Source organism: Porites lutea, chromosome 12, assembly GCF_958299795.1.
Source record: "Porites lutea chromosome 12, jaPorLute2.1, whole genome shotgun sequence".
Taxonomy (NCBI): Eukaryota; Metazoa; Cnidaria; class Anthozoa; order Scleractinia; family Poritidae; genus Porites; species Porites lutea.
This window is the reverse complement of record NC_133212.1, coordinates 12,218,612-12,231,532: the sequence shown is the minus strand read 5'-3', so window position 1 is coordinate 12,231,532 and position 12,921 is coordinate 12,218,612. Positions and strand designations below refer to the sequence as shown.

At 34.7% G+C, this 12,921-nt stretch overlaps 1 protein-coding gene across 1 annotated transcript; it reads right to left on the bottom strand.

Annotated features, from left to right (window-relative positions):
• Nucleotides 1-281: 281 nt before the first annotated feature.
• Nucleotides 282-2,481, bottom strand: LOC140921994 (uncharacterized). The gene has a single exon (XM_073372015.1). The coding sequence runs from the start codon at nt 2,346-2,348 to the stop codon at nt 339-341; it is 2,010 nt and encodes a 669-aa protein (XP_073228116.1). The 5' UTR covers nt 2,349-2,481; the 3' UTR covers nt 282-338.
• Nucleotides 2,482-12,921: the final 10,440 nt, after the last annotated feature.

Here is a 12,921-nt window from a genome sequence, read left to right as displayed (position 1 = left end):
TCCTGAATTGAAGATTTTGGAAGATTTCAAGATTTTAGCTTTCGAAAATCCTGAATTCAAGATTTTGCTCGTTTTCAAGATTTTAGCTTTTCAAAATCCTGAATTCAAGATTATGGCCGATTTAAAGATTTTAGCTTTCCAAAATGCTGAATTCCAGATTTTGGCCAATTTCCAGATTTTAGTGTTCCAAAATCCTTAATTCAAAATTTTAACCGATTTCAAGATTTTAGATTTCCAAAATCCTGAATTCCAGATTTAGACCGATTTCAAGCATGGTAAAATGGGGTTGACAGACCTGCGCGGCTCCTGCTGTGTGACCGTTGTGTTGTTATAAGCCTTTACAGTTTTGCTTTAACAAGCATGTCTTTAAGCGACTTTCCTTTTCTATAAGAGATCAAGGGAGGTTCCTTGAATATCTCTCTGAGTAGTGGCTGGTTTTCTATTAAATGCCATTTTTCCATTAGTATGTTTTTCAAACCTGGTAATGACGGTTGAAATTGCGTGACAAAGGGTAAAAGTATTTTTTGCGCTTTCTGTTTTTGTGTCAGAGCTGTCGCTCTATCTGCATATTTAACTTCTGAGAGGATCTTTTCTACCATACTCTCTGGGTAGCCTCTCGAGATAAGGCGTGTTTTAAAGTTTTTAATATTCTTGTCAAATATGACTTTAGAAGAGTTAGTTCTTAGAAGTCTAAGAGCCTCTCCTTTGACAAAACCTTTTTTAACGCCTGGTGGGTGGCAACTGTTAAAGTTAGTGTACTGAAACGTTTCAGTAGATTTAAAATGTGTGCGCACGTCGAGAATTCTTTCTTTCTCAAATCTCTCTTCCTTATAGACTGTCGTGTCCAAGAATGTGGTTTCAATTTGTGATATTTCAGCAGTGAACTTGATTGTTGGATGAAAAGAATTGGCTTGCTCAATGAAAAGATCTATATCTTCTTTGTTTGTGTCCCACAAAGAGAATATGTCGTCAATAAACCTTTTCCACGTTAGTGGTTTCCTTCTGCTTTGTTTTAAGATCTCCTTTTCTATTGTTGCCATAAAAATGTTGGCAAAAGCTACTGCCATTTTCGTGCCCATAGCAGTTCCGTGAGTCTGGAGATAGTCTTTCCCATTGAAATGGAAAGAGTTCTCTTTAAGGATAAGACTGAGCATTTCTTTAAGCAGGTGTGTAGCTATAGGAGGGTTTTTGTCATGAAATTTTTCGTATGCGTTGCATACTATAGTAATTCCTTCCTCCTGTGGGATATTCGTGTAAAGGCTGGTGACATCCATTGAGACTAAGAAAGCGTTACTAGGCACCCTAGTGTTTTCGATAAATCTTATAAAATGTGTCGTATCTTTAAGATACGAGTCTTGTATTTGTGCTATTGGCTGAAGTAGCTTGTCTACAAATGATGAGAGGCGTTCTGTGGGGCCATCGCACCCCGAAATGATAGGTCTTCCAACTAAAGTCGGTTTGTGTATTTTTGTGAGAGTGTAGAATACTGGAATTCGTGGCGGATCTGGTGTCTGGTTAAACCATTTTACTGTCATTTCGTCAATGAAACCTTCGTTATGTAGAGTGTTAATGAGGTGTTTAACTCTCTGGGATGTGTCCTTAACCATTGGTTTTTCCAAAGGTTGATAGTTGTTTCTATCATCCAACTGTTTTTGTCCCTCATTTATTTTGTTCTCTCTTTTCATTATGACGGTTGTTGTGCCTTTATCTGCTTTCTTAAGGATTATTTCTTTGTTTTGAATAAGTTCACGGAGCGCTCGGCGCTCCCCAGGCGGCAGATTGTTTTTAGGTTTATTTAGTGGCACTTCTGTTAGCCGTAGTTTGACTTCCTCTAAATAGGATTCTAGAGCAACTGACCGTTGAACTGGGGGAATCCAACTAGACTTCACATGGAAGGGGTGTGGTACAGTATCTTTGCCATGATAAATGTATTTGAGGCGCATCCTTCTGGCAAATTGGTTAAAGTCTGAAATTAGTTGGCTCCTTATCTGGTTTTCTTTCATGACAGGAGTTGGAATGAATTTCAAACCCCGAGAGAGTAAATTGATCTGCTCTGTTGTTAGTTCTGTGTCTGAGAGGTTCTTAATGTGTTTTTTGCGTGTCTCTATGGCTTCGTTATATAGCTTAATGTGTTTGACATTTTTCCGCTTTCTTCTCCTGTGATTTCTTTCAGTGAGTGTTTTACTATTTATCCCCTTCTCTTTTCCCTTGTTAGAAACAGAGAGAACACTGGGATACGATTCACTTTGTTTATTCTCAATATCAGTAAACTTTGACATCATTTGTGAGAACTTGTCGAACTTAGCTTGGAGGTCTGATGCTAACTTAATTACATCAGTGCTTTTCATTACATTGTTTTCTCTAGTCGCCGATGGCGTCTTATGCTCTCTAGTTTGAACAACATTGGTCGCTTTCCTGAAGTGAGGCTTATCCTTCTCAACCTTTTTTCGTTTGTTCTGAAGACGATCAATGCGTCTTTGGTGAAACTTCGCTAAGGAGTGAATGAACTCTTGTTCGGCAGTTTTTCTAATCGAGCCTATTTCTCGTTTAAATTCTTCGTCTGGCGTGATATTTGCACGCACGTTGTATCTTAGTGTCTTTGGACATGTTCTGTCCTTCATGTGTTTTCTCAGTTTCGTGATGGCTGTCTCTGATTTTTCAATCTTTGTCTCTAAGGAGGCGGCTTCGGCGGCTCTGCGTGGTGTTTTGCCGTTATGGGTCTGATCGTTAGATTGGTCCCGTTTTCGTTTTCTATCGTTATGGTACTGTTCTCTAGGAACTCTTGTTGTCTTCTGGCGGGTAGGTTGAGAGTCAGGTATAGTTTCAGAGTCGTCAGTAATGGCGCTTTCGTTTCCTTCACCTTCTGTCTCGTCAAGGAGTAGATTTTCCTCTTCAGCGTCCATTGGAGACTCATCTGTTTCTTCTGGCTGAGGTGGTCTAAGTTGACCGTCTTTGGTGAGAATTGAATATTCCATATGTAGATGTAAAAGCTGAAGCAAGACTGCAGTTTCGATTCTACTAGGGAATCTCGTCAGTTGCTAGAGGTATATCTCATGGATAGTGGTAGCGTAAAGAGGTTACAGCCGTTTATATAACACTTAACGGATCGAAAATGCGCGCCTGTTTTTCTATTGGTCCATAGATTCTGGCCAATGACGTGAGTCTTTTGCAATTTCGATCCGACATACAGTTGTGTTTCTATAGAAGGCTTTCTCGTCAGTATTTGAACAATGTAGGTTATTGTCCTCTCTGAAAAGTACATAGACTTTATAAGTAAATATTACTATTCAACATTTCCAAAGATGAAGATCTGAATATTCGTATGTACTGGGTACATTTACTTCTTTTGTATCATTGTACATGTTCAAATTCTGATTGTCTGGCACGTCGCAGGACGGGGTCATGTCTAAAAATATCAAGCATGGTAAAATGGGGTTGACAGACCTGCGCGGCTCCTGCTGTGTGACCGTTGTGTTGTTATAAGCCTTTACAGTTTTGCTTTAACAAGCATGTCTTTAAGCGACTTTCCTTTTCTATAAGAGATCAAGGGAGGTTCCTTGAATATCTCTCTGAGTAGTGGCTGGTTTTCTATTAAATGCCATTTTTCCATTAGTATGTTTTTCAAACCTGGTAATGACGGTTGAAATTGCGTGACAAAGGGTAAAAGTATTTTTTGCGCTTTCTGTTTTTGTGTCAGAGCTGTCGCTCTATCTGCTTTTTGCGCTTTCTGTTTTTGTGTCAGAGCTGTCGCTCTATCTGCTCTATCTGCTGCTGCTGTCGCTCTATCTGCTAGAGCTGTCGCTCTATCTCTATCAGGATTTTGGAAAGCTAAAATCTTGAAATCGTAAAAAACCTTAAAAACAGGATTTTGGAGGGTTAAAATCTTCAAAAGGGCAAAAATCTTGAATTTAGGATTTTGGAAACCTAAAATCTTGAAGGCGGCCAAAATCTTCAATTCAGAGTTTTGAAATGCTAACATCTTGAAATCGCCCAAAATCTTGAATTCAGGTTTTGGAAACCAGAAATGCTAAAATCGGGTAAAAGCGTGAATTTAAGATTTTGGAAAGCTAAAATCTTGAAATCGGCCAAAAACTTAAATTCAGTACTTAGAAAAGCTAAAATCTTCAAATCGTCCAAAATGTTGAATTCAGGATTTTAAAAAGCTAAAATCTTGAAATCGGCCAAAATCTTGAATTCAGGATTTTGGAAAGCTAAAATCTAGAAATCGAGCAAAATCTTGCATTCAGGAATTTAGAAAGCTAAAATCTTGCATTCGGCCAAAATCTTGAATTCAGCATTTTCGAAAGCTACAATCTTGAAATGGGCAAAAATCTTGAATTCGGGATTTTGGAAAGCTAAAATCTTGAAATGAGCGAAAATCTGAAATTTAGGATTTTGGGAAGCTAAAATTTTGAACTCGGCCAAAATCTTGAATTCAGGATTTTCGAAAGCTAAACTCTTGAAATTGGCCAAAATCTTGAATTCAGGATTTTGGGAAGCTAAAATTATGAACTCGCCCAAAATCTTGAATTCATGATTTTGGAAAGATAAAATCTTGAAATCGGCCAAAATCTTGAATTTACGGTTATGGAAAGCTAAAATCTTGAAATCGGCCATAATGTTGAATTCAGGATTTTCGAAAGCTAAACTCTTGAAATTGGCCAAAATCTTGAATTCAGGATTCTGGAAAGCTAAAATCTTGAAATGGGCCAAAATCTGGAATTGAGGATTTTATAAAGCTAAAATCCTGAAATGGGCCAAAATCTTGAATCCTTGATTTTGGATAGATAAAATCTTAAAATCGGCCAAAATCTTGAATTCAGGATTTTGGAAAGCTAAAATCTTTGACTCGGCCAAAATCTCGAATTCAGGATTTTTGTAAGCTAAAAACTTGAAATCGGCCAAAATCTTCAATTCAGGATTTTGGAAAACTAAAATCTTGAACTCCCCAAAAGTCTTCAATTGAGGATTTTGGAAAGCCAAAATCTTCAAATCGGCCAAAATCTTGAATTCAGCATTTTGGAAAGCTAAAATCTTGAAATCGGCCAAAATCTTAAAATTGACCAAAATGTTTAATTCAGGTTATTGGAAAGCTAAAATCTTGAACTCGCCCAAAATTTTAAATTCAGGTTTTTGAAAAGCTGAGATCTTGAGATCGGCCAAAATCTTGAATTCAGGATTGTGGAAAACTAAAATCTTGAACTCCCCAAAAATCTTCAATTGAGGATTTTGGAAAGCCAAAATCTTCAAATCGGCCAAAATCCTGAATTCAACATTTTGGAAAGCTAAAATCTTGAAATGGTCCAAAATCTTGAATTTACCATTTTTGAAAGCTTAAATCTTTAAATGACCAAAAATCTGAAATTCAGCATTTTGGAAAGCTAAAATCTTCAAATGGGCAAAAATCTTGAATTCAGGATTTTGGAAAACTAAAATCTTGACATGGTCCAAAATCTTGAATTTACCATTTTTGAAAGCTTAAATCTTTAAATGACCGAAAATCTGAAATTCAGGATTTTGGGAAGCTAAAACCTTGAAATTGGCCAAAATCTTGAATTCTGGATTTTGGAAAGCTAAAATCTTGTACTCGGCCAAAATGTTGAATTTAAGATTTTGGAAAGCTAAAAACTTGAAAGCAGCCAAAATCTTGAATTCAGGATTTTTGAAAGCTAAAATCTTGAATTCGGTTAAAATCTTGAATTTAGGATATTGGAAAGCTAAAATCTTTAAATCGGCCAAAATCTTGAATTCACGATTTTAAAAAGCTAAACTCTTGAAATCGGCCAAAATCTTGAATTCAGGATTTTGGAAAGCTAAAATCTTGAAATCAGCCAAAATCTTCGATTGAGGATTTTCGAAAGCTAAAATCTTGGAATCGGCCAAAATCTTGAATTTAGGATTTTGGAAACCTAAAAACTTGAAATCGGCAAAAATCTTGAATTCCGGATTTTGGAAAGCTAAAATCTTGAAATCGGCCAAAATCTTGAATTCAGGATTTTGGAAAGCTAAAATCTTCAAATCGACCAAAATCTTGAATTCAGGATTATGGAAAGCTATAATCTTGAAATCGGCCATAATCTTGATTTCAAGATATTGGAAAGCTGAAATCTTAAAATCGGCCGAAATCCTGAATTCAGCATTTTGGAAAGCTAAGATTTTGAAATCGCACAAAATCTTGAATTCAGGATTTTGTAAAGCTAGGATCTTGAACCGGCAAAATCTTGAATTCAGGATTTTGGAAAGCTAAAATCTTGAAATCGGCCAAAATCTTCAATTCAGGATTTTGGAAAGCTAAGATTTTGAAATCGCACAAAATCTTGAATTCAGGATTTTGGAAAGCTAGGATCTTGAACTGGCAAAATCTTGAATTCAAGATTTTGAGAAGCTAAAATCTTGATAACGGCCAAAGTCTTGAATTCAGGATTTTGGAAAGCTAAAATCTTGAAATCGCCAAAATTTTGAATTGAGGATTGTGGAAAGCTAAAGTCTTCAAATAGGCCAATGTCTCGTATTCAGCATTTTGGAAAAGTAAAATCTTGAAATCGGCTAAAATCTTGAATTCAGGATTTTGGAAAGCTAAAATCTTGAAATCGGCCAAAATCTTGAATTCAGGATTTTGGAAAGCTAAAATCTTAACATCGGCCAAAATCTTGAATTCAGGATTTTGGAAAGCTAAAATCTTGAAATCGGCCAAAATCTTGAATTCAGTATTTTGGAAAGCTAAAATCTTGAAATCGGCCAAAATCTTGAAGTCAGGATTTTGAAAACCTAAGATTTTGAAATTGCACAAAATCTTGAATTCCGGATTTTGGAAAGCTATGATCTTGAAATGGGCATAATCTTGAATTCTGGATTTTGGAAAGCTAAAATCTTGCAATTGGCCAAAATCTTGAATTCAGAATTTTGAAAAGCTTAAGTCTTGAAATCGGCACAAATCTTGAATTGAGGATTTTGGAAAGCTAAAATCTTGAACTCAGCCAAAATCTTGAATTCAGGATTTTGGAAAGGTAAAATCTTGAAATCGGGCAAATTCTGGAATTCAGGAATTTTTAAAGCTAAAACCTTGAAATGGGCCAAAATCTCGAAATCAGGATTTTGGAAAGGTAAAGACTTGAAATCGCACAAAATCTTAAATTCAGGATTTTGGAAAGCTAGGATCTTGAAATGGGCAAAATCTTGATTTCAGGATTTTGGAAAGTTAAAATCTTGATACCGACCAAAGTTTAAAATTCAGGATTTTGGAATGCTAAAATCTTGAAATCGGCCAAAATCTTGAATTCAGAGTTTTGGAATGTTAAAATCTTGAAATCGGCCAAAATCTTGAATTCAGGATTTTAAAAAGCTAAAATATTAAAATCGGCCAAAATCTTGAATTCAGGATTTTGGAAAGCTAAAATCTTGAAATTCGGCCAAAATCTTGAATTCAGGATATTGGAAAGCTAAAATCTTGAAATCGGCCAAAATCTTGAATTCAGGATTTTGGAAAGCTAAAATCTTGAAATCGGCTAAAATATTCAGTTGAGGGTTTGGGAAAGCTAAACTCTCGAAATTGGCCAAAATCTTGAATTCCGTATTTTGGAAGGCTAGGATCTTGAAATGGGCAAAATCTTGAATTCAGGATTTTGGAAGGCTAAAATCTTGAACTCCCCAAAAATCTTCAATTGAGGATTTTGGAAAGCCAAAATCTTCAAATCGGCCAAAATCTTGAATTCAGCATTTTGGAAAGCTAAAATCTTGAAATGGGCAAAAATCTTGAATTCAGGATTTTGGAAAACTAAAATCTTGAACTCCCCAAAAATCTTCAATTGAGGATTTTGGAAAGCCAAAAATCTTCAAATCGGCCAAAATCCTGAATTCAACATTTTGGAAAGCTAAAATCTTGAAATGGTCCAAAATCTTGAATTTACCAGTTTTGAAAGCTTAAATCTTTAAATGACCAAAAATCTGAAATTCAGCATTTTGGAAAGCTAAAATCTTGAAATGGGCAAAAATCTTGAATTCAGGATTTTGGAAAACTAAAATCTTGAAATCGGCAAAATTCTTGAATTCCGGATTTTGGAAAGCTAAAATCTTGAAATCGGCCAAAATCTTAAATTCAGGATTTTGGAAAGCTAAAATCTTGAAATCGACAAAAATCTTGAATTCAGGATTATGGAAAGCTATAATCTTGAAATCGGCCATAATCTTGATTTCAGGATTTTGGAAAGTTGAAATCTTAAAATCGGCCAAAATCCTGAATTCAGCATTTTGGAAAGCTAAGATTTTGAAATCGCACAAAATCTTGAACTCAGGATTTTGTAAAGCTAGGATCTTGAACTGGGAAAATCTTGAATTCAGGATTTTGGAAAGTTAAAATCTTGAAACCGACCAAAGTTTAAAATTCATGATTTTGGAATGCTAAAATCTTGAAATCGGCCAAAATCTTGAATTTAGGATTTTGGAATATTAAAATCTTGAAATCGGCCAAAATCTTGAATTCAGGATTTTAAAAAGCTAAAATATTGAAATCGGCCAAAATCTTGAATTCAGGATTTTGGAAAGCTAAAATCTTGAAATTCGGCCAAAATCTTGAATTCAGGATATTGGAAAGCTAAAATCTTGAAATCGGCCAAAATTTTGAATTCAGGATTTTGGAAAGCTAAAATCTTGAAATCGGCCAAAATCTTCAGTTGAGGGTTTTGGAAATCTAAACTCTCGAAATCGGCCAAAATCTTGAATTCCGTATTTTGGAAGGCTAGGATCTTGAAATGGGCAAAATCTTGAATTCAGGATTTTGGAAAGCTAAAATCTTGAAATCGGCCAAAATCTTCAATTCATGATTTTGCATAGCCAAATTCTTGAAATCGGCCAAAATCTTGAATTCATGATTTTGCAATGCTAAAATCTTGAAATCGGCCAAAATCTTGAATTGAGGATTTTGGAAAGCTAAAATCTTGAAATCGGGCAAAATCTTGAATTGAGGATTTTGGAAAGCTAAAATCTTGAAATGGGCAAAATCTTGAATTCAGGATTTTGGAAAGCTAAAATCTTGAAATGGGCAAAATCTTGAATTCTGGATTTCGGAAAGCTAAAATCTTGATATCAGTTAAAATCCTGAATTCAGGATTTTGGAATGTTAAAATCTTGAAATCGGCAAAAATTTTGAATTCAGGATTTTGGTAAGGTAAAATCTTGAAATCGGCCAAATCTTGAATTCAGGATTTCGGAAAGCTAAGATCTTGAAATGGGCAAAATCTTGAATTCAGGATTTTGGAAAGCTAAAATCTTGAAAACGGCCAAAATCTTGAATTCAGGATTTTGGAAAGCTAAAATCTTGAAATCGGCCAAAATCTTGAATTCAGGATTTTGGAAAGTTAACATCTTGAAATCGGGAAAAATCTTGAATTCGGGATTTTGGAAAGCTAAAATCTTGAAATCAGCCAAAATCTTGAATTCAGGATTTTGGAATAATAAAATCTTGAAATCGGCCGAAATCTTGAATTCAGCATTTGGAATGTTAAAATCTTGAAATCGTCAAAAACTTGAATTCAGGTTTTTGGAAAGCTAAAATCTTGAAATCGGCGAAAATCTTGAATTCAGGATTTTGGCAAGCTAAAATCTTGAAATCGGCCAAAACCTGGAGTTCAGGATTTTGTAATGCTAAAATCTTGAAATCGGGCAAAATCTTGAATTCAGGATTTTGGGAAGCTAAGATCTTAAAAACGGCCAAAATCTTGAATTGATTATTTTGGAGAGCTAAAATCTTGAAATCGGCCAAAATCTTGAATTCAGGATTTTGGAAAGCTAAAATCTTGAAATCAGCCAAAATCTGGAATTTAGGATTTTGTAAAGCTAAAATCTTGAAAACGGCCAAAATCTTTAATTCAGGATTTTGGAAAGCTACAATCTTGAAATCGGCGAAAATCTAGAATTCAGGATTTTGGAAAGCGAAAATCTTGAAATCGGCGAAAATCTTGAATACAGGTTTTTGGAATGCGAAAAGCTTGAAATCGGCCAAAATCTTGAATTCAGGATTTTGGAAAGCTAAAGTCTTCAAATGGGCCAGAATCTTGGATTCAGCATTTTGGAAAGCTAAAATCTTGAAATCGGCTAAAATCTCTAATTCAGGATTTTAGAAAGCTAAAATCTTGAAATGGGTCAAAATATTGAATTGAGGATTTTGGAAAGCTAAAATCATGAAATAGGCCAAAATCTTGAATTCAGGATGCTGGAAAGCTAAGATCTTGACATGGGCAAAATCTTGAATTCTCTATTTTGGAAAGGTAAAACCTTGAAATCGGCCGAAATCTTCAATTCAGGAATTTGGAAAGCTAAATTCTTGAAATCGGCCAAAATCTTGAATTCAGGATTTTGGAAAGCTAAAATCTTGAAATCGGCAAAAATCTTGAATTCAGGATTTTGGATACCTAAGATCTTGAAATCAGCCAAAATCTGGAATTTAGGATTTTGGAAAGCTAAAATCTTGAAAACGGGGAAAATCTTGAATTCAGGATTTTGGAAAACTAAAATCTTGAATTCAGGATTTTGGAAAGCTAGGATCTTGAAATGGGCAAAATCTTGAATTCTGGATTTCGGAAAACTAAAATCTTGATATCGGTTAAAATCTTGAATTCAGGATTTTGCAATGTTAAAATCTTGAAATCGGCAAAAATCTTGAATTCAGGATTTTGGAAAGCTAAAATCTTGAAATCGGCCAAAATCTTGAATTCAGGATTTTGGAAAGCTAACATCGTGAAATCGGCAAAAATCTTGAATTCAGGATTTTGAAAAGCTAAAATCTTGAAATCGGCCAAAGTCTTGAATTTAGGATTTTGGCAAGCTAAAATCTTGAAATCGGCCAAAACCTGGAATTCAGCATTTGGAATGTTAAAATCTTGAAATCGGCCAAAATCTTCAATTCAGGATTTTGGAAAGCTAAAATCTTGAAATCGGCCAAAATCTGGAATTTAGGATTTTGGAAAGCTAAAATCTTGAAATCGGCCTAAATCTTGAATTCAGGATTTTGGAAAGCTAAAATCTTGAAATCGGCCAAAATCTGGATGTCAGCATTTTGGAAAGCTAAAATCTTGAAATCGGCCAAAATCTTCAATTCAGGATTTTGGAAAGCTAAAATCTTGAAATCGGCGAAAATCTTGAATTCAGGATTTTCGAAAGCGAAAATCTTGAAATCGGCGAAAATCTTGAATACAGGTTTTTGGAATGCGAAAATCTTGAAATCGTCCAAAATCTTGAATTCAGGATTTTGGAAAGCTAAAATCTTCAAATGGGCCAGAATCTGGAATTCAGCATTTTGGAAAGCTAAAATCTTGAAATCGGCTAAAATCTCTAATTCAGGATTTTAGAAAGCTAAAATCTTAAAATGGGCCAAAATATTGAATTCAGGATTTTGGAAAGCGAAAATCATGAAATAGGCCGAAATCTTGAATTCAGGATGCTGGAAAGCTAGGATCTTAAAATGGGATAAATCTTGAATTCTGTATTTTGGAAAGGTAAAACCTTGAAATCAACCAAAATCTTCAATTCAGGATTTTGCAAAGCTAAATTCTTCAAATCGGCTAAAATCTTGAATTCAGGATTTTGGAAGGCTAAGATCTTAAAAACGGCCAAAATCTTGATTTGATTATTTTTGAAAGCTAAAATCTTGAAATCGTCCAAAATCTTGAATTCAGGATTTTGGAAAGCTAAAATCTTGAAATCGGGCAAAAACTTGAATTCAGGATTTTGGAAAGCTAAAATCTTGAAATCGGCCAAAATCTTGAATTCAGGATTTTGGAAAGCTAAGATCTTGAAATCAGCCAAAATCTGGAATTTACGATTTTGGAAAGCTAAAATCTTGAAAACGGCCAAAATCTTGAATTCAGGATTTCGGAAAGCTACAATCCTGAAATCGGCCAAAATATTGAATTCAGGATTTTGGAAAGCTAGGATCTTGAAATGGGGAAAATCTTGAATGCTGGATTTCGGAAAGCTAAAATCTGGATATCGGCCAAAATCTTGAATTCAGGATTTTGGAAAGCTAAAATCTTGATATCGGCCAAAATCTTGAATTCAGGATTTTGGAAAGCTAAAAGCTTGAAATCGGCCAAAATCTTGAATTCAGGATTTTGGAATGCTAAAATCTCGAAATCGGCCGAAATCTTGAATTCAGCAATTGGAATGTTAAAATCTTAAAATCGGCCATAATCTTGAAATCAGGATTTTCGAAAGCTTAAATCTTAAAATCGGCCAAAATATTGAATTGAGGATATTGGAAAGCTAAAATCTTGAAATTGGCGATAATAAGGAATTCAGGATTTTGATAAGCTAAAACCTTGAACTCGGCCAAAATTTTGAATTTAGGATTTTGGAAAGCTAAGATTTTAAAATCGCACAAAATCTTGAATACAGGTTTTTCGAAAGGTAGGATCTTAAAATGGGCAAAATCTTGAATTCAGGATTTTGGAAAGCTAAAATCTATAATTCGGCAAAAATCTTGAATACAGGATTTTGGAAAGCTAAAATCTTAAAACCGCCCAAAATCCTGAATTCAGGATCTTGGAAAGCTAAAATCTTGAAATTGGCGATAATAAGGAATTCAGGATTTTGATAAGCTAAAATCTTGAAATCGGCCAAAATTTTGAATTTAGGATTTTGGAAAGCTAAGATTTTAAAATCGCACAAAATCTTGAATACAGGTTTTTCGAAAGGTAGGATCTTAAAATGGGCAAAATCTTGAATTCAGGATTTTGGAAAGCTAAAATCTATAATTCGGCAAAAAATCTTGAATTCAGGATTTTGGAAAGCTAAAATCTTAAAACCGCCCAAAATCCTGAATTCAGGATCTTGGAAAGCTAAAATCTTGAGATCGGCCGAAATCTTGAATTCAGGATTTTGGAAAGCGAAAATATTCAAATCGACCAAAATCTTGAATTCAGGATTTTG